At 35.1% G+C, this 22,950-nt stretch overlaps 1 protein-coding gene across 2 annotated transcripts in view; it reads right to left on the bottom strand.

The window, feature by feature from the left end:
• SATB2 (SATB homeobox 2) overlaps positions 1-22,950 on the bottom strand; it is a 154,756-nt gene that overhangs the window by 26,069 nt on the left and 105,737 nt on the right. For both annotated transcript variants that reach the window (XM_070956822.1, XM_070956821.1), the window contains exons 8-9: positions 17,867-18,022; positions 6,603-6,800 (exon numbers count right to left, since the gene is read on the bottom strand). In XM_070956822.1, coding sequence (XP_070812923.1) covers positions 6,603-6,800; positions 17,867-18,022 — 354 coding nt within the window. The remainder of the gene's footprint in view (positions 1-6,602; positions 6,801-17,866; positions 18,023-22,950) is intronic.

Raw genomic sequence — 22,950 nt, 5'->3', positions numbered from 1 at the left:
CATGGCTTCCATGACGGCCATGGACCTGACCCAGTTAGTTCATGGCCCCACTCACAGGGGGGGACACACACTGGACCTGATTTTTGTCTCTGGCCAGTGGTTGAGTGGTCTTATTATAGGGGATATAGACATGAAACCCTTGTCATGGTCAGATCACTCACTCCTTCGTCTGGACCTTCGAACCGCTACACCCCGCCGCAGGGAGGCGGACCCAATTAGATGGATCCGCCCCAGGCGCCTGATGGATCCTGATAGGTTCCAGACGGAGCTTGGGCCAATTCCTGAAGATCTGGCACACGACTCGGCCGAGGACCTGGTAGCTGCCTGGGATCGGGCGGCTGGTGGGGCCTTGGATCGAGTCGTGCCTTTGCGGCCTCTGACCCGGTGTCGATCCCTCGCGGCTCCTTGGTTCACCGAGGAGCTGAGGGAGATGAAACGCCGGAAAAGACGCCTAGAGAGTGGTTGGAGGGCCAGTCTCGCTGAATCTGACCGAACACTGGTAAGGTCGCATAGTAAGACCTACCTAGTGGCGATAAAGACGGCAAAGTTTAACTACTTTTCCGCCTCTATTGCGTCATCAGGGAATCGTCCGGCCGCCCTGTTCAGGGTAACCCGCTCCCTGCTCCATCCGGGAGCGCGGGAGGATCCCTTGGAAGGCAGGGCGGAGGATTTCGGACAATACCTGTATGACAAAATCGCTCAGATCCGGGGGGATTTGGACTCTGACTGGGTAGATCAGGGCAGGGTGACGAGGAATAGTCTTGAGAATGTTACCTGGGAGGAGTTTGATGCTGTGACTCCGGATGATGTGGACAGGATTTTGGGGAGACTTAGTGCGGCCACATGTTTACTGGACCCGTGTCCCTCCTGGTTGGTACTGGCCTCCCGGGAGGTTACACGAGGCTGGCTCCAGGGTGTTATCAACGCTTCGTTGAGTGAGGGTCACTTCCCCGCCGCCTTGAAAGAAGCGGTGGTGAGGCCTCTCCTCAAGAAGCCGTCCCTGGATCCGGCAATATTGGCCAACTATCGTCCTGTCTCCAACCTTCGCTTCCTGGCGAAGGTTGTTGAGAGTGTGGTCGCGCGACAGTTTCCACAATTCTTGGAGGAAACATCCTATCTAGATCCGTTCCAGTCGGGTTTCAGGCCTGGACACAGCACGGAAACGGCATTGGTCGCGTTGGTTGATGATCTCTGGAGGGCTCGGGACAGGGGTTGTTCCTCTGTTCTGGTCCTGTTAGACCTCTCAGCGGCTTTTGATACCATCGACCATGGTATCATGCTGCACCGGCTGGAAGAGTTGGGGATGGGGGGCACCGTATTACGGTGGTTCTCCTCCTTTCTCTCCGACCGGTCGCAGTTCGTGTTGGCAGGTGGGCAGAGGTCGACCTCAAGGCCTCTTATATGTGGAGTGCCTCAGGGGTCGGTCCTCTCGCCCCTCCTGTTCAACATTTATGTGAAGCCGCTGGGCGAGATCATCCGTGGCTTTGGGGTGAGATACCACCAGTACGCTGATGACACCCAGCTGTACATCTCCACCCCAGGCCACCCCAACGATGCCCTTGAAGTGATGTCCCAGTGCCTGGAGGCTGTGCGGATCTGGATGGGGAGGAACAGGCTCAGGCTCAACCCTTCCAAGACTGAGTGGCTGTGGCTCCCGGCATCCCGATATAGTCAGTTGACTCCATCACTGACTATTGGGGGCGAGTCGTTGGCCCCCACAGAGAGGGCTCGCAATCTGGGAGTCCTCCTGGATAGGCAGCTGTCCTTGGAGGAACATCTGACGGCTGTAACCAGGGGGACCTTTTGTCAGGTTCGCCTGATCCGCCAGTTGCGGCCCTTTCTTGATCGGGATTCCCTGTGCACAGTCACTCATGCCCTCGTCACCTCTCGCCTTGACTACTGCAACGCTCTCTACATGGGGCTCCCCTTGAGGAGCACCCGGAGGCTCCAACTGGTCCAGAATGCAGCAGCGCGGGTAGTGACGGGAGCAGCCTGGCGCTCCCATGTAACACCGCTCCTGCGCGAGCTGCACTGGCTCCCGGTGGTCTTCCGGGTGCGCTTCAAGGTGTTGGTTATCACCTTTAAAGCGCTCCATGGCATAGGGCCTAGCTATCTTCGAGACCGCCTGCTGCCACCGACAATCTCCCATCGACCCGTGCGCTCCCACAGAGAGGGCCTCCTCGGGGTGCCATCAGCCAAACAGTGCAGGCTGGTGACCCCCAGGGGGAGGGCCTTCTCTGTGGGGGCACCTACCCTCTGGAATCAATTGCCTCCAGAGATAAGGAGAATCCAAGACCTCGGTGCCTTCCGCCGTGCCCTTAAAACCTTCCTTTTTCAGCAAGCCGGGCTGGCCTAATTTTTTAAGTGTTTTTAAGTGTTTTGTTTATTGTTTTTAATTAATGGGGCCAAATTTATATATGTATATTTTAACTGTATTTTAATATTTGTACTTGATGTTTTTACTTGGCTGTTCACCGCCCTGAGTCCTCAGGGAGAAGGGCGGTATACAAATTCAAAATAAAATAAAAATAAAAAAAATAAGAACTTTGTTTCAGAAGAGACTATCAAATAAAATGTGATGAAAGACAAAGAATAATTATAATGAGGTTATGAGATATACAGAGGATGTTGGTTTAGCGCATATTTACTGACTCAGCATATCCACTCAAATTCATATTGTGTATTGTGCAAATAGATTCTACCACATTACACAGAAAAGCACGTACAGTTTTAGCTAACATCACTCAAGATTGTCAATACAGTTTTCCTTAGTCAAACAATATTGTATTGTACTTTGCAGGCAACCAATACAATTACATTATTTAAAGTATTTGCATTCTTTAGCAAAAGTCTACCATGCATTCAGTATGTTACAAAAATTGCACAATTCACTTTCATCTTTAAATGAATTTAGTTATATTACAATATCTGAATGTATCTTAAGGTTTTATACTAATACCATTTTGAAAGGTAAATAGCTATGATTCATGTTTAATGGTAATTTCTATTCTGTATGTATATGCCCTAATATTTTCCATTAACTTCCAATATAAAATATTGGTGAGAATTTTTTTTGCAAAACTGGATATCTCTATTTCCTCATTTAAAATAGTATTATACAAGGAAATACAGACATTAATTTGTTGTTGTTGTTGTTGTTGTTGCAAAGTCATGTCTGACCCATCACGACCACATGGACAATGTTCCTCCAGGCCTTCCTGTTCTCTACCATCCTCTGGAGTCCATTTAAGCTCACGCCTACTGATGGTTCAGTGACTCCATCCAGCCACCTCATTCTCTGTCGTCCCCTTCTTCTTTTGCCCTCAATCTTTCCCAGCATTAGGTTCTTCTCCAGTGAGTCCTTCCTTCTCATTAGGTGGCCAAAGTATTTGAACAGACATCAATAGAAACCCCAATTTTGCAGAAAAATTTCTCACTTCCATTGCTCTATTTGGCTAATTTATGCATACAATTAATTTTCTTTTCTTAAAATAAAAAGTTTAAAAAGCAATAGATAATGATAATGCATTTGAGAACAAGATTTTTCCTTCTTTGTGTTATTAATCTTGTAATAAATTAATATACAACAAAATTGTGGTAACTATTTTTATGATAGGAAGAGGCTGTATCCTTTTAATTATTTTTTTCTAATGCCAATGATCCCAAAGATCATAGCAATAATTCAATGTGATTATTTGGGGGGGGGGGAGACTAAAATGTTGAGCCACTTTTCTATATTTTTGCAAGATTTGGGAAATATTAAAAAACTTAGCAATGCTATTTTCTTTTCTTTTAAATAGAAAAATGACACTACCATAATTTGCCATTTGGCCACTGAATGTTAGAGCTATAATTTGTAAGTAGGGATCCACAAAATAGGACTGCATGTCACTTACAGCTTTTTCTCCCCTTCCTAGGACATTCAGGCTGATAGTTCAACAAAAAATGGAACCCGAGATTTCATGAGCTTTTCAAAATAGCCCTTTCACTATAAAATGTATCTGGTTTAATCATACCAACACTCGACAGTTACCAAGTCTCAACAAAATGAAACTTTCTAGTCAGTGATAAATTTTTCCCTCTCAACATACATATTTATCTAACTTACAGAACGACTCATGTCACAAGTAAGTGACTCTGGGCAGAGCATTCCCTTCTCTCTTCCTTAATAGTTTTCGGGACAGTACAGTACTGTGTGTGTTGGTGTGAGTGTGTATGTACATGCACACATGTGTGGACGGACAGTCCTTGCTGACTAACCATTTGTTCAGCAACCATTCGAACTTGTGGCCATTGCAGTGTCCCCATGTTACATCATCACAACCAGCATGCCAAGCCAAGAACATAACAGAACAATACAGTTGGAAGGGACCTTGGAGCTCTTCTAGTCCAACACCTTGCTCAAGAGAAAACCCTATACCATTTCAAAGAAATGGTTGTCCAATCTCTTCTTTAAAAACTCCAGTGATGGAGCGCCTACAACTTCTAAAGGCAAATTGTTCCACTGATTAATTGTTCTAACTGTCAGGAAATTTCTCCTTAGTTCTAGGTTGGTTCTCTCCTTGATTAGTTTCCATCCATTCCTTCTTGTCCTGCCCTCAGGAGCTTTAGAGACTCGGTTGATCCCCTCTTCTTTGTGGCAGCACCTTAAATATTGGAATACTGCAATTATGTCACCCCTAGTTCTTCTTTTCATTGAAGTAGGCATACCCAATTCCTGCAACCGTTCTTTATATGCTGTAGCATCCAGTTCCCTAATCATCTAGACTCAGTGTCTCCATGTTTCTAGGTCAGCACCTTTACCAACACACCAAGTTATTAATATCAGGATTTTTTAAAATGTGTTCTGAGGAACTCTAGGATTTATGAGAATGTGTTCGGGTTTTATGTAAAACAGAGGGTTTAAAAAAAGAGGTTCACTCAAACACAGTCATTTTTCTATCACTAGAGTTTTGCCTTTTAATCAGAAGGTCCAGGAATTTATTAACTAACAAGGTTGCAGTTTTAAAGTTTGAAAACCATTTATTTCTATGATAAAATCTAGAAGATAAAATACAGTATATTTTCAACACTTTTATCTTTTTTACGCAAGTTGGAATAATTTATCCCATTTAGTTTACAATATACAAAATAAAACAATAAGGGGAGTAATAATTATTTGGCTAACCCTGATATATTCAGATTAAATATTTTTTTCACAATTAGATTTGGTTATTAATTTTGGTTAAGCTAATAAAATTTAATTATATTTAATATCACTCCATGTAATGTACTAATTTAAATTTATCATTCACTGAGAATGCAATTGAAGAATAGAATTAGGATTCGGTTGCAAATGAGGCAAAGATAAGATTATTACTTATCACTTGAAATGTTGCAAGATCAGGCATTTTATTTTTATTATTTTAAGCTATCATTATGTTATCAAATAGTTATTAATAGTCTTCTGGATCATCTCCAAATAAGATAATGGAAGATCATGTTTGACAGGCATTATTCATGTTGCAGTGCAATTACAGTCTAGATATCATGGTGACACCTATATTTTAATTTATTGTTGTGAGAGAGAGAGGGAGGGAGGGAGGGAGGAGGGAGGGAGGGAGAGAGATGATAGGAAATCACAAAAACATCCATCTATATAGTCTTAAATACGTTTTGCTTAATGAATTCATTTAAGAATACTACTTAAAAATATTAGATTAGAAAAAGGATGGGAGACATATTTTATTGAACAATATATAGATATCTATTCAACCCTTTTAATACATATGCACCACTTACAATATTTAAAGCCAGTACATATTGATTGATGCAAGAGTACCATTATATAAAAAATATATGTACTGTGACAACGTTGTTGGAGAATGTCCAAAATTCTACAAACTCATTCTAGATCCTTTTCTTCATATTTCATCAATCAATAAAAATGTATTTATTCAAGACTCTGTAACGGCTAACAAATACAAGAATATCATTTTGCAAAAGCAACACAAGAAACCATGACAAAATGCAGAAACACTGTGCATTTAAAGAGATTTCCAAGTGGACTAAATTATCCAGGTCAGCTGCTAAACAGACTCTATCTCTAAACATGGCTTCAGCTACAATTGGAGGCTACATACACTGAAGGCTGATAATTTTTCTCTGAACTAAAATTGTTATACAATTTTTAATAACATGTGAAATTAAATCTAGGATATGGAAACAGTTTCTCTGGTTTTAGAAATATTTCTGGTTTTATTATATTTTTATTGGTTTTAGAGTTCTTTCTCAACACATTCTTTATTCTAATACTTAATTATTTCAGAACGTAGTGTGGAATATGATGCACCAAATAGAAGTTTAGACCAAAAAGAAGGTAAATTCAAGCTTAGATCCAGGCTCAACTATGAAAACCTACTGAATAATTTCAGATCAATCACCTCCTTCAGTTCTATCTACATCATTAGATTAAACTACATTTGTTGTTGAGGGGGGAAACTGAAGAAAAGAATATTATGTTGGCTATCTTGAGTTCCCAGGTGACAGATGGAATAGAAATCAATTGAAATACATAAAATAGAGCAAAACAAACATTTAAATTGGATAACCAAAGCACTGACCTGTACAGGCTCAGGAGTAAGTTGGACAACATGCTGCATACGTTCGCTGTGATGATGCCGAGATTCTTCTTCATAGATGAGATCCCTCTCATGTTGGGGAAGATTCAGGAATCGTCGAATGGTGCACAGATTTTCCCAAAGTGTTCGATTTTCGGGGCTTGGGTTTTCTTTCCAACGTAACAACTCACACAGCCAACCCTGCAAAGAAAGTAAGTAAATAAATAAATATATCAGTGCACATGCATTGTTAAGCAGTAATATAGTAATTCAATAGTAGCTTTGACTGCTACTGAAAAACAGCTTTTTCCAGATCGTTTACTACAATGTATGTAACTAATTTTAGTATTCTGAGATGGGAGAAGGGGAACTCTCATAATTTTTACAGTAATTGTGAAAGAAAAGAAATATGCTAATATAACAGAATTTGGAACCAAGGTAGGAAGACTTTGAACAATGGGAATGGGGGCAAAAACCAGTATACCTTACTACTAATTACCAGGTACCATAGATCCTCCTTATTGTTAGGGCTGTTTTATTTATTTATTTTTTCTTCACATTCACAATAATGTATCTTCCTTTAATATTACAGTATATTAATGAGCTATCAACCTATGCCCACACTGGTACTAAGATATGTGTATGTATGTGTGTGTGAGTGTGTATAATCCTGACACTCTGGCAGATGAAGGTTCTCCATTGGGAAGAAAACTTCCCTTCAGCTTCAAAGTTCCTCCAGATCCATCCTTCCAGCCTCACTTACAAAATCTCTTGCTTTTAAATTCCCTCCCCATTCTTAAATATGCAGTAAATTGGGAAGATGTACCTATTATCAGGCTTTGACTAATAGTTCTAATACCTAATCATGTTATCCAGACCTGCTAAAACCTGGGATAAAAATAGCTTAAATTAGTTAAAGAAATGTAACAACTTGCCAGGGCACAAGGATGAGACACAGAATTCAGCTAGCATTTTAGCAATAGCATAAAACAAACAAACATGGAACCCATACAAGCTCTATCTTCAAATATTTTAAAATACGATGTTGACTAATAATGTAATAAAAAGAAGGAATATAAAGGTTGTTTATTTGATCAAGGTTAAAATATATATGTTGTTATTTCTGATAACCCTTAATAGACTTTTTGCTGATCAGTACTGAACCAGGAGACATCAAGGATTTTTTTTAAGATAAGATTTGAGATATGGAAAGAAAGAGATAATTTGTTGTACTTTAAGAGAATGTGATAAATTACTAAAATTGTTTATACATTGTGATGAAGAGAGAAGTCTTCATATATTTCTTTTCTTTATCATAATCATAATCATAAGTTTATTTGTCAAGCATATATAAGATAACAGGTAAAAGTATAAACATAATTTGAATACATGAAAAGAGTAAGTAAAAAGGAATATTAGGCCAGGGACGGTAGGCACGCTGGTGCACTATATTTTTATATTTTTATTTCTTTTCTATTTTACTTCCTTTTTTCCTGTACTTTCTATTTCTTCCTTTTATTCTTTTAGTTCTTAAAAGTTTGTATTAGTTTTTTATATTTTTAAGTGTAATATTAACAACTGCATAATATCATGTGATGATTTGCCTAACTCTCCACTGCATCTTCTGCCTTTACCTCCCTCTCCAAAAAAAGAAGAAAGAAAAGCAAGATTTGATTATCTCCGCTGCATCAGCCAAGACAGCCATACCAGCTGTTCTCATTGTGCAGCCTCTTCCTCACGGCCTACATGTTAATAACCTGATCATTCCATTTTCTCCTTCAACTGCCGGCTGCAGCACAGTGAAGAGACAAAAAGCCAGGCCCATCTGCAGCAGCTGTAGGCACTGAACTGTGAAGCCACGGGGGATTTATAAACTAATCTGTAACACAACACTGCCTTGTTTTTACAAGTGAGAGGCCACAGTTGTGCAGACCTGATCTTTTCTTGCAATAAGCTAGGAGTGGTGGGAAATAAAAAGAAGATATCTAATCATTTACTTGGAATAAATATCTGCATTTACTATTCTGTATGGTACATGACTAACCACAGAATCAGGTGATGGTTGACTCCCATATTCTCTTCTCCTCACAGAAAATCCCATGTCTCTTTAATAATAAAGCAACAAGCAAACAGACCTTTAAAACTCTCAGCTCTAAAGTGTTTTCTCAGGGGTCCTTCTATACAAAGGATTCTTTTTTTTTGAAATGTAAAATAGAACATGGAAGGGGGGAGTACTTCTTCCTGCATTCTTTTTACTTTTTACTTGAATACATACAAACTATTTGAACAAATATGGCTTCAACACATTCCCTTGGAAAACTGAGTCCTCAGACTTGGTTTCCGTTTTTGCTTTTTTTCATATTTTTACAAAGGCTAAGAAAAATCCTACAACGGCTCCAAGTCTATATTCTGAGTGATCTTGAGATCTTCTGGCCTGAGGTTGATGTTGCCTTTTCAGAATGTTTAGCTTGAAAAGAGAGATGTGACAGATTACATCTCTCCTCTTCCTTATGATCTTGGAATGTTTCATGCAACACTCAGCTGTATTTGATTGATAACTACTCCTATAATCTGCACTCATTACCAGCACTTAGCTTGACACTACAGGTCTCATTATGGATGGTGTGCTCTCTGTCATTATACTTTAGGCAGCATCATGTTCAATTTGCCTGGCACCTTGCAAGGTCCTGACCATGAAACTATTAAGGAATGAACTAGACTGCCATGTGACCATGCATGCAAGACACGAGCAAACCAAATTAATTTCTGGCACAGGAAGTTAGCAGGCAAAGGTCCCATCCTTAGGACACCAGAAAATGACTTGATTCCCCAGTGGAAATACGCTAATGGCATATTTAGTAAAGCTTCATTCTGAAGGTGAAGCCCGTTCTTGTTATTTAGGGAAAGAGAAATCCAGTTTTCCCAGAAACTCTGTGCTTGACTGATCAGATTAAGGGATCTAGTCTTCTACAGCCTGGGTATGCATGTACACAAATCACAGCAGGACCCAAAAAATCAGTGATACTTCATAGCCTCAGACATATTGCACCATGTACACCCAGCTGCTACAATAATTAGCTTATGAATGTATCAGCTGGTTCTGCAATTTTTATAAATGATAACTAACCTACAGAGCAGAAAGATTTTCATAAGCCTAATATTAGCAAGAAATTGCTTAAACCCTCTTAACTCTAAATTGTTATTGTGCTAAATGCCCTCTTCATGCTTCCAATTTTATACCACTGTAGCACTCCCTCCCTAAATATTTATTTGGCATCAACAATGGCAATTCATTTATATCAACTTCTTTCAGAAAAAGCTATTATCTACCTTTTTTTTCACAAGCTATTAGGATATTTTTCTTCAACAAATCTATCTTTCACTTAAGCTCTTAACTTATTTATTCAAATAGTTTAACAACCACCCATTCAGGATCATATATTTATCAGCCAAAAAGGTTTCAAGTGCCAGGAGAGGCTACTATTGAAAACATATAATGGAACCACTAACCAAGACACACAATTCCATACCAAGAAATTATATCAAGAGGGAAGTTTAATGTGCACTGCAATGTTTTTTATTATTATTGAAATAATCTTACTGTGCTATCTGAGAAAGTTTTTCAGTATGTTGCAAAAAAAAAGTGTAAATGTCAAATAAAACAGTGACAGATGATGACAGTATTCTCTATTGAATAGCACCGTTGCTTCGTGCATGTTCGATGAGAACTCATGAATTATTAATAAATAAACTCCTTTTTATGTTTAAAAAAACCTCAAGTAGTTGTGTGATTTATTCAGGGAGGTTATAGCAAAGAGAAACTGAAAATTCCAAAACTGACTTCTGTTTTAAAAAAATGCTGATACTAAATTTTGCATAGATAAAAGTATTGAGATAAGACTGATACTAAAGACTACCAGGCTAATATCCATTCTTTCCCCTCCCCCAGCTCATATTATTTGTGTTGGGAATAAAAGTAGATTAAAAACAAGCTAGAAATTGAAAAAGGTGGCTGAAAGAATTTTTAAAAGTTCTTTAAAACCTGGTACTAGTTCACTGTACCAGAATTTTTCAGTAGTAAATAAAGGGAAGGAGTTACCCCATTCCTTTACTAATGTAAATTAAACTACTCCGGTCCAGGTTCAATCCCAGATTTTTAATTTTAAAATGGTGCAGGAAATTGTATGTAGAAATTAATCTCACTGAGCTCAGTAGAATTTCCTCATACACAATTGTGTCTACAATGGCATGTTGGTTCAAAACAGCAGCAATACAAAAGATACTGCCATGAGTGGGAAGAGGAGAATGTATCTTCTAAATCAAAATTTTAAAACTGAAATCTAAAAATCATTTAAAAAATTTTCAAGTCTGATTTCTGATTAATTTTGGTCTCTTTTTTATATATATTATAGTTAATAAGTTAAATACTGAAGCTCTATTTTAAATCAGTATTGCTTCGTATATCCTGCTTGTATTCTGACCAGTAGTTGCAACAATAAATTGATTAAGATAGGATAGAAAATTCATGGAAAGAAATGTTGTCCATGCAATCAGAAAATATGTTAGGTTGGGTGTAGTAATCCTAATATCTACCAAATTCAATCAGTTTTAATCTAATGCACTGTATATACTGCCTGAAATTACTCGGTTAATAATGCTGATGCCAGATTATCTATTAAAATAAAATTAAGCAAATAGTAAAATCTGTTTCTGTAACTTATGGAAACATTTCTATTTAAGAAGTACAGAAAATACATAAATGTCATGTTGCTTGTACAGTTACGAGCAAAAACTCAGCTTGTAATTTTTTTGTACACAATTTTGTCAATATCCCCAGAGAATCTCACTTTCTTATATTTAAAAACTTGGGCAATTAAGCTTTCTTGTCATATTTTATAAGAACTGTGACTCCTAATCAAATGTATCTGACAGTAAAATATAGCATTCATTTGTTAATCTTCCAATTTTCCTGCTTAATAAGCACAAGTACTCAAAACATGGTGGATTGGGAACCTCCTAGAAGTAAAGGAAGGCAGATGAGAAAAGAAATGAACATTATATATCATATTTTTTAACTATAAACTTTGTAATATTTAGGTCAGCAGTAGTCATTAAAAACTGAAGTCAAAATATTTAAGTTGTTACTGAAAGAGCTCATATGTTTAGAAGCTTCGCAAGATGTCCCATGTGAAGAGAATAGATATTTTTGTTAAACCCAAGCACTGAAATATAGCCTTATTCATTCTGGTACAAATAAGGTCCATCTGGACACTCATTTTCTGAGTATAAGAAATGATATGGTTCTCCATGTATAATTTGTGTGTTCACACAGATTTATAGAATCCAAAGAGAAGTCAAAGGATATCTTTACACAAACTTTATCTAGTTTACAATTCCATTATAAATTTATGAAAGATTTCCTATTGTAATTGTGTCAACTACATGGTGCAAAATAGACCTAGGTTTTCTGCTTTTTTTGTTGGTTCTTCTTGTGTGAAACATTAGGTGTTTTTCCTTAATCTTTTTTGGCTGTGCACTATACCATGCCTTACTCAAGGGGAAAAATCAGTATTTTGTATGTACAACTGGAGAAACACAATAATATTACAAAGGTAGGGAACATGTTTTAGGACCAGTGCATATGTTTTAATTTCTGAGAACAAACTGTGACCTCATATATAAAAGTGCTGTTAAGGACCGTTCTCTGACATTAAGGTGTGGCTAGTCACAAATACTCATTTGCCCAATAAGATATTGATGAGATTGTTGTCTGTCACTCTTTAATTCCTTAGCGCACTTTCCATCACTGCAGGTTAACTTGGTCTCTTTTTTTATCAAGGGGGGGGGGATGCATACAACTTCATGTACTGCATTACCCAACTACCATTTTTATTTTCTAAGAAGGCGCTACTCCATCCATGAGAACAGCTGGCATACAAAAGGTCAGAAGTAAATAAATAGTGTTGAGATGCTAAATACCGTATGATGTTGCAAGCTGGTAATTTGTTTTAAGGTTCTTTATTTCTGTGAACATTAAGTAGGGCAGAAAGTTTTTATGTTTGAAAAAACCTCAAGTAGTTGTGTGATTTATTCAGGGAGGTTATAGCAAAGGGAAACAGAAAATTCTAAAACTGACTTCTGTGTTTAAAATGCTGACACAAAATTTTGCATAGATAAAAATATTGAGATAAAATTGATACTAAGAACTACCTGGTTAATATCCATCCTTTTCCCCCCAGCCCATATTATCTGCATTGGGAATAAAAATACGTAGATTTAAAACAAGCCAGAAAATGAAAAAGGTGGCTGAAAGAATTTTGAAAAGTTCTTTAAAACCTGGTGCTACTTCACTGTACCAGAATTTTTCAATAGTAGATAAAGGGAAGAAATTATTCCATTCCTAACTTCTCCTATCCAGGTTCAAGCCCAAATTTTTAATTTTAAAACGGTGCAGGAAATTGATGACTAGAAATGTCTCTTTTATAATGAAAATAAGAGAGAATGCAGTGCAGGCATTCTCTTTCACATATCCCTGGACACTATCTCTTCAAGAATCCATCAGTATGTTTAAGATAAAATTAGAATACTTTCTAAAAATATAAAGCCAAGAGTGAAGATGTTATGGGGCGCTTATTTTAAGTCTGGTGCATGCCAAGAAAAGCATCCATAAGACTATTATTCTTCAGTAGCATTATGTAAGACATAACAAAAATATAGAAAATCAGAGAAGCATAAGATGAGGCAAGTACTGCTGAGGAATTGATATGTTGAATACCATTCCTATGTTGGGAAAGTATTTCAATAGATAGGGAGCATAAATACTGTTTTTTCCCCTGTATCAAATATAGCATTTATGCTCCCTACTTATTATGGATATCTACTGTATTTTTTTTAGAAAAGTATTTTTTTCCCAGAAATACCAGGTTGGTGTGTGCATCACTAAAAATTCAAAACCTGTTTGTCTCATATACAGAGATTGTTCCGTAAAGCTTTTGATAGACTCAAAGCTTTTGCCACGTAAAGGGCTTAAAACAGTTTTTGATTAAGGAGTAATGGCTGAACAGACATCTGCAACACCTGTTGTATACCAATATCAATTGAATCACAAACTACAACTTCCTTGAGAATATCAATATATTTATACATTTGTAATGTAAATTACCATTTTTTTGAGAATAACAAATTAATGCAAAAAAGAAGAAATTTAAACTTGATATTGGAAAGCACGCAGAGACTAGAATTCTCTAGGTTTTACTTTTGTAATTTCCAACATACTAAGAAGCTGAAAGTGGTTCATTTTAAACAAAAATTAATAGTAATCCATAATGATGCACTGCTGGTTACTTGTCACTATTGTATGGAAATATATATCTTGAGTATTTAATTTTAATTTGATGTTTATAATTTTTGAAGGATTTGAATGTTTCTGCATTGACAGAAACATTCCAGCAAATATGTGAGAAGGCAAATTAAGAGATTATAGTGAGAATGATTCAAAATAACTGTACTCAAAATATATGTTAAAGGATATTTCCTCACCCACATCTTCAGTGCAGAAAAATGTCAGCATCTGTGAGAAAAATTATAATGTGTGATAGATGTCTTAAGAGACTGGGAATCTGCTATTAGTCAAATTAGCCACAGAAAATTATTTTCTAATTGTACTCAAAGCAAAGGCTTCTAAAAGAAATGTTCAGCTTGGAAATCTACAGCAGCATGAAATTAGCCAGGTAGAAGTATGAACTGGTAACTCACTCATAGAGCTCTTCTTTTTACAAATCCAGTGCATCTCTATTAAAATAAAGCTCCTGCTGATTAAAAAAAAAGTGAAGAAAGTGGAATGGATAAAAGAGTGGCGGTACTGTAATACTGAATTCTGACATGCATGGAATCTTGACAAGTATGTCTGATCTCTATAGTTTACAATGATTACTTTTCAATTGCAGTATGCTGAACTTTAATACTTGTGGAAATTTATTTGTTAGTTCTGCTAAACTATTCCTTCAAGTTTTTACTTGAACCATTTATTCTAATTAAAGATTTCTTTTACAAGAATTATCACATGATCATAGTAAAACTTAATAAATTAATTTTTACACAAAGCTTAGTAAAAAGAGAAAGAAAAAAGAGAAAGAAAAAGTATAGTGTGTGCTTCCTTTAAGAAAATTTTGTGCCTTTTTTCTTAAAATGGGGAAGTGGGGCGAGAAGAGAATAAAGCTAAAAGTAAACAAACATTTTAAATCATGTTTATAATATTGATAATGACATATATTACTATTTAAATTAACACGTTTATCAATACACAAAGCATGTACTTCTAGTATATTTAAGCCATAGTTTCCACTTTCCATAATATACAGATCTTCATTTAAAAGGGCAGGGAAGTAACTCTATAATTCTTCATGGCATGCTCCAAAATAAACACCACTTTGTAGTCGTGGTATTTGTAGCAATGCCTTTGCTACAAATTGTGACTTCAAAGATGGTAAAGAAAATCCTATGTATTATTAAATTCCAAATGTGATCCCAAGTAAAAATGGTAGCCTATATCTATGGAGTTGTACAGACCAGGATACATGTGGCTCAGCATCAGTGAGTCCTATGTTTGGTGTTGAGAAGAAGCTCAAATGCACTGGCTCTCTTCACATCTTTTCAGATGGTCTTTATTTTTCTCAGATATTATTCAGAATCCCTGGCTCAAAGTTGTTATTAGAAATGTTGACCATATGGGAGAACTGAATGGAGTGTGTTTCTCTTCGTGTATCCTTTTTATGAGTAAATCATTGCAAAAAAACCTTTCAATTTGCGAGACCAGAATTTTCTCCTAAAGTATTACCTTATCCTTTATAAGTGAATCACACAAATCAATAAAGGTGAATTCAATTGTTCTCCAGAAGCAAGCAGTTACTATGATTCTTACTATTTCACACAACTTGCAACCTCCCTTAATTTTTTAAACTGTTCAGCATAATGTTTCCTTTATTCTAGTTACCCTCATTTCAGATTTAGAACTATCAAAATTTTTTTGATTATTGTAACTAACTCCTCCTGAATATGCCTGTTAGGGTATAACATCTGCCTATTGTGTCTATTCTACGAATTGCCAATTTTGAGATCACCCTTCTGAAACAGCTACTTATATCTCAAACTTAAGTGCGATCATTTATAGTTTTTAATATAATTTGAAACATTCAGGGCCCCTTTTAATGTTTTGCTTCCTATCTCTAACATCATTGCCAGAGAATTATTTAGAATGAGTCTTTTCTTGACTAGTATTGGATGATGGTAAACTGGATTACATTTGAATTTGAATCTAAAATCTTGGATTCTAGAGAAAGGTTTTATGCAATATATGACTTTAATTTGGTACTAACAGTTTTCTAAAGTAGAAATAGAAATAACAATTTTCCAAATCATAAACCTGTCACTTTTATACCACGTTCTGTGCAAAGATTTCTTTCATGAACAGCGGCCTAGAAAAATGAGACTTCAAGCAGTCAGCAGAACTTTTCATGTAATGAATACCTGTGCTTTCTTACTGTTCTGAATAAATTACTCAAGATACCAGTCTGAAGAGTATAGATAATCACTTGATATTGGTAATATCACACTCCATTTGTGAGTTTCTCCAGAGGCCTAGAGCTGCACATAGCTGGAAGCAAAGTATTACACTATGTAAGTCATATATGATCTAGCAATAGTATTATTTGAAGAGTTGGATTTCAATAATAATTTAATTAGAACACTTGTGGTAGCAAGATATTTTTAAACAGGTCTAAATGGTGGTTACTAATTTTCCAGAGATTCATACAAAGTAGGTCTCTGAGATGTTTTTTAGGCTTTAAACTCTAAATAAATAAATGGATCTTGACACTTAGGCTATAAACATTAAAAGCATCAACAGTTCTCAAATTTTGCCCTAGCTTCCCCACAACTCAATATTATAAAATAATGATACCATGGCAACCAAGAATAGTTTGAAAACATATTCATAAATGAGCTTGATATGCAAACAGAAACTCCAAGCTCATAATATTAGGTTTTGATGTGGTTATCGAAGCTGAATACATTTCCTATTCCTAACATAAACCAAACGTTGCAGTTACTGCAATATATCAAAAGAGTTAACCACGGCAAATTTTATTTTCACACATTTGATCAACCTTTCTGCTCATTTTTTAAATTCTCTCTATTGCTTCTACATGTTGCATGTTTTCTTTTTCAGATCAAGAACAATTAAAATATTCTAGTTAAAGAGAATAACTCATGGGTGATTCCTCTGGAATTTCAGTATTCAACTGGCACTAATTGAAGTTGTTGAGATACCCAAATTATTTTCAGTGACAGCAAGATCCCAGGCATTTTCCAGCCAAACCTCAAAAAAAGCCTGGTAATTCAGTTTGTGCTAAATAGTCTTTATTAAAAACTATCTTGTCTTAAGTGTATATGTGTTTGTGTATGAAAAAATTGCAAAAAGAAGAGGCAGAAAGGCACGTTTGCAAAATCAATTGTGCAGTTTTTATTTTACTGCACTTTTATCACATATGTCATTTATTACACAGTGGAAAACCGTTAAATGCACAGTAGTTGTGCCAAGTGGCATTATGCTTTTAACAGCTTTATTCGTTTAACAGTTCCAGCTCTCATTATATTTTGCCATGTGGTACGTGAGATTTTTATTCTTTTAACAGTGTATAAAAGGGGTCCATGGCATTTTCCTTTTATGTATTTCATATTGCACTCATTTTTTTTTCTTTTCTGTGAATATTAAGCCTTAGGCAAAACTAAAAGCAAGAGGTGTATCAGAAAACATGAACTGTTAGAAGAAAAAGAACATAAGAAAGGTCCTGATATATTTTATAATCAAACCAACATTATTAATGTGTAGATTCACAATATTTCTGTTAAAATCAGTATGTGACCCTCACTTTCTATGTTTTAATATTGCTCCATTTCATCTTTTTACTGAAAGAAAAAACACTGAAAACCAAGAAATAGTGATTATAACTCTTTAAGGTCTCTATCAAACATATAAAAACACCATTATTCAGAAGTCCTTATTTTATAGTTTTGGATTTATTTATTTTTTTACTTTTTTAAACAGGATCCATGTGTTTTAGCTATTCAGTCTATTTAAATCCATAGAAAGAAATTATTCTGGAACAAAGCACAAATAAGAAAAGATTGTATAGGTATATTTTTATCTATAGAAGGAATGTGTCGACCTCAAAGTTATTCCTGCTCTTAAAAGAGAATCCCCTACTCACCTGACTTTTGTTGGCAGCTACTTTGGCAAACAGAGCCTGAGACACTTTGGCCCTTTTCATCTCCTGTTGGATCTCGTCATAAATGGCAGCTGTGATGTTGATGTTGGCTCCGTCCACCTTAATGGGGAGGTCTGTTGTCGGTGTTGAGGTTTTGGCCTATTGAGAGACCATGAAAATAATAATTAAAATAGTGCTGCTTTCAGCCCAGCCATCTGTGCAGAAATTATCAAAGGATTTCAGTCAGCTGATGCCAAACTGCATTAGCTACAGAGGGACACTTCCTGTCCATTATTCTAATCAGGTTAATTGTGATTGGAAATAATTGCAGGGCATTCCTATAGGACATACAAAGCATGTGTATGCACTGTCTTTCACTCTCTTTTTCTACAAACATACACACAGTATTCTTCAGTTGCTCTGACTTTCAAAACACACAAAAATATATACTAGAAAATTAAAAGATTATGAATCGGATGAAGTAATGTTTAAACAATTATTTTATTCAGCTAGTCCTCAAATACAAAATATTATTTATATGAATATTTGAATTTTTGCTTCCCCCCAAATCATACTTTAGAGGAAGAGTCAATTCTTCCAGAAAAAATGAGTAAATGCATAGAGGTCTCTACATAATAAATTATTACTCAATTTAATGTACTCCCACAAGTCTCTTTCATTCTTTATTAAAATTATATGTATGTCATTTGAGTATCTACCATTTCCCATCATTATGCTGGCCAGAGAGTCACCTAATTTCACCTAGAAAATCAGTGGGTATGAAAAAAAGATTAATAACTCTATGCCTGCCAGTGTGCTTAATATGCTGCCATTTACTTCATAAACCCACATTGGAGGAGCTGGGTACATTCCATTACATTCCTTTTAAATAAATGATTTCCTATCAATTTCTATGACAATTGAAGGACACTAATGAGAGAATGTTTCCTTCACAGATAAATCTACTAAAAGAATTGACATGGGATTTTACTGAACAAAAATCTAGAAATCTACAGCATTTTACAGTGGCTACTACTTTTACTAGTAAAATTCAAATCAGTTATTGCAAGAATTCATAAATCATGCTGAACAATCATTTCAATCAAGGACAGTTTTAAGAAACATGCAGACATAACGTAATGACCAAGGACTCTACTTAAACTAGACTAGTAGTCTTCCAAAATCCCTTCCAACTCTGTTATTCTGTTGAGCAAAGTTTTAGGATATTAAAATACATGTTAAAGCAAAAAGTTAGAAAAGGATAAAAAAGACTGAAAAAAGTAATAGCATTTCCTTCATGCTGATTCATTAGAACAGCATACAGAGTAAGCATTTTATATTGGTTGAAAGTTTAACAGGGCTAAATATTTTATCATCTTTAACAAAAAAAGAGATGTCTTAACAAGGTATTATAAAAAAGGAAGTGTGAGGTTTTGTCTTGTATTTGAGAACCAGGTTTATGGCCCATTTGCCTTGTATTTGACAAACCCAGATTTAAAAGTTGCTGTGATATAAATATCTCAGGAATATATTCAGTATATTAAAAAAAATATAGGATTGGAACCATTTTGAAATATGTTTACCTATGTTCTCTGATCAATTTGGAGAAGCTCTGAATTATTCCACCATGATTTGTGCCCTGAAGAAGCAGAATCTTCTTTATTATGGCACTAAAATTACAAAACTAAAGGGAAGATTACCAGGTTCTAGTTTCAATATAAAAAAATTATTTTAACCAAATTTGTGATTATAAATTGCATTATTAGAAGGGCTTGAAAATTCACTTTTTTCTAGTGTGTTAACAAGATTGTTTAAAAGTTGCTACTTTGTATTTTTATAATTATTACTTTATTTCAATGAAGTTTTATTTTTTCAAATAGACAAAATGGAGCAAACATGAAAGAATGGAGTATATAAATATACTTTGCTTAAATCAGCCTGATATCTGGTGTTTTTTTCTTCAAATAGACAAAATGGAGCAAACATGAAAGAATGGAGTATATAAATACATTTTGTTAAAATCAGCCTGATATCTGGTTGTTGTTGTTGTTTCTAATATCCCTTGACTTTTACCAAAGAACAAATTAAGCAGCAGAAGCCCATATTTAAATATTGCCATATTTATCTCAAAACATTTGGACTCTTTTTTTTCTGATCAGTTTCGCATTGATTATCTACTATCAAATACACATTCCAAAACAGAACTTGATCAGCTTGAAAGCTACAAACGGAAAATTACAATTTTAAAAAGCAATGTAATAAGGAGGAGAAAATGAACATTTACTATATTTCTTGATACCCTGAGATTATCTACTATACTGCAAAATTGTATCACAGATTGGTATCTATGGAAACAGTATTTTTTATATAGGATTAACTTTGGCATCGGGGGAAAAAATTGTCTTTCATTTCAAATATGTTTTCTCCTGTCTGCCTATCATGGCTATTTCTTAAAGCATTCTTCTAGCATTAAATTATTCTTCTCAATACTATGATTTAGGCAAAAATAAATCATATATGCATTGTAAAATAAGTTAACATATAGAAATTATTCCCTGCTTCAGCAGCAGAAGGTAGTTTATACCATTGCAGATTTTGTTTTTTCTAAAAGAAAGCTATTCCATTCTCTAGATAATTTACCGTGCTCACTTCTCTATCTTGGATGTAATTCCTTGCCAGTGTTCAAATGAACTGGCATAAATGTTATAGTTATCTTCTTGGACTCTTACCAGGGTGACCAAATGAGTTTTCATTTACAGGCATCTTATGTTTTCCATAGGGAGGCCAACCAAATATCAAATATTACAAGGCTCCCAGAGTTATTGTTAGCTGCCTGGAGGCACTTATAAATTCTTTCAATCAACATTTGTTATTTTTCCAACACAAAGAAAAGCCCCTCTTAAGTTATATTTTACCTTTGCTGTTAATTTTGTCCCTCTTCTATTTTTAGTAATGTTATACTTTTTTCTGTTAAATATTGTAACTTTTACCTATATCTTGCTCTAGAAATTATTACCCTAAGGCTGAGGCATAAAAAAGAGAAGGAAAAGTCATCATCGCCATCAAAATCTAAGAGTAAAGCCTTGTGATTATAATCAAATGTTCTTAAAGACAGAAAAGAAACAAAGAACACTGATAATTGGAGAGTAAGTACATGGAGTGAAGCAAAACAGTCATAAATACCAATTTTCACTTATTGCATATATTCAGTTTCACCAAAGGAGTTAGATATGTACACCCAGCCTTGCCCATTTTGATAACCTCCCAAATTCTAAGTAAACATAAAGTGATCTCTAGAAATATCACCAAAAATTAGTATAACAATATCCTCAATAAAATGAGAGTGAGAGTTTTTCCTGAACTCGTTTTTCCTACTGAATTTATAATTCAATTTTTTCTCTGACTCTTATCTCTTCTCCACTTTAAAAATGAGTAGAAAACTATGTATTAGATAAAACGTCTCAATACATAATATGCTTGAGAAGTTTGTGCATTAAGTAAAAAGTACTTGAAAAAACATGTAAAATGCATACAAAATGTTTATATTTAGAGAAATATGTAGAAATATTTGTACATATTTAATCTTTTAAATTTTAATCTTTTTACAATATTATACATAAATTAAATGGTAATACAACTATATAATGTATAGAGTATATAAAATACAATATACTGTACTTTGAAAAAGAAATTTATTTTATTTTTTAAAAACCTATATAGAATGGGAAAAACAGCAAAGACAAAAAGAAGAATATATATTATAATATTATATAAAATTATATAAAATATATAATATTATATAAAATTATATAAAATTATATTATGCCAAATAAGGGGAGATAAAGAAAAAGAAGAAAAGGAAAATCTTTAGAAAGCAACCTTTTACAAAACTAAAAACTCAAAAAAATGCATATGTAAATTACACATACCCTGTTTAAAGAAGATAACAGAAGAATGATATGGAATGGAATAGTTTAAATAGAATAGAATAGATCTAGCTATAAAATCATTTAGCTTTTTCCAACTTCAGCATTATGATCCAACTTTTTAAAAATATGATTTTTTAAAAATTTGCTAAAGAGTAAAATGTTATAGGTTTGCTAATCCATACAATGATCTCCTGTCCTTCAAGCATTTATTTATGTTCTGTCAGCCATTTCATACCAGCTGAGTGCTCCCTGTCTTCTCTAACACAATAGATACTGTGTCTAAAGTTTGATTCAGACATTAATTTTCAGTGGTTCCTTTCTCCACCAACAATTGTGGGAGGAAACACAACATTAACCATCCTATCATGCTCTCTGCTAGTAGAGATTCTGTTTCATACTTTTGGCAACAACTATTAGCAGTTTAATTAGCAGTTAACCACACTCAACAGGCATGTGTGCCTTGGTGGACAGGTTCACTTAAACTTTCATGACTCAAAACCATTTGGAAGGTTAAAGATTAGCACTTACATTTTGAATTGTATCCTGAAACCAACTACAGACCTCTAAAATATCTTTAATGAAATCCCTTAAATACATCCAAGTACTTATTTTGAAAGGTTTTATTCTATTAGTTAGTTGCAATCAACCTAACAACCTTTTAATTTTATTTCAGCACTTCTGGATGCACCCTGGAGGTCAATTTGCCAACCAGAAGATGGGGTACTGAAGCAACTGAAAACAACCATAGGATAAAATTAAAGGAACAACCTCTAACTAAAATTATGAAAAAGTTCAAGCACACGTTGAGAATGAAGTGCGCAATTGGTCCTGAAAGGAAATAACATACTTAGCTCTGACCAAGGGTACACCATTGATTTGAGCAGATTCAGATCACAGCCAAGGTATGTAACCTCCCCTGTAGATATTTGAATTCTTTCATGTATTTAATTGAATGTTCATTCTTTATATTTGCAGCATTAATTTAAAAAATAGTATATCAGTTTCATCCCAGAAGTGTTATTAAAAGACCACATAATTTAAAACCCTAAGAATTTAAGAATGTCTTTTCTTTTCTTTTCTTTTCTTTTCTTTTCTAATTAATATCAGTCCGGGAAAAACCTAACCAGCCATCTTATATGATGCCTGACTTTAGGTTTT

This window comes from Pituophis catenifer, unplaced genomic scaffold (assembly GCF_029215685.1).
Source record: "Pituophis catenifer annectens isolate HBS135680 unplaced genomic scaffold, rPitCat1.0.hap2 SCAF_1, whole genome shotgun sequence".
Lineage (NCBI taxonomy): Eukaryota > Metazoa > Chordata > Lepidosauria > Squamata > Colubridae > Pituophis > Pituophis catenifer.
Note: the sequence above shows the minus strand (reverse complement) of the source record. Positions and strands in the feature narration are given on the sequence as shown.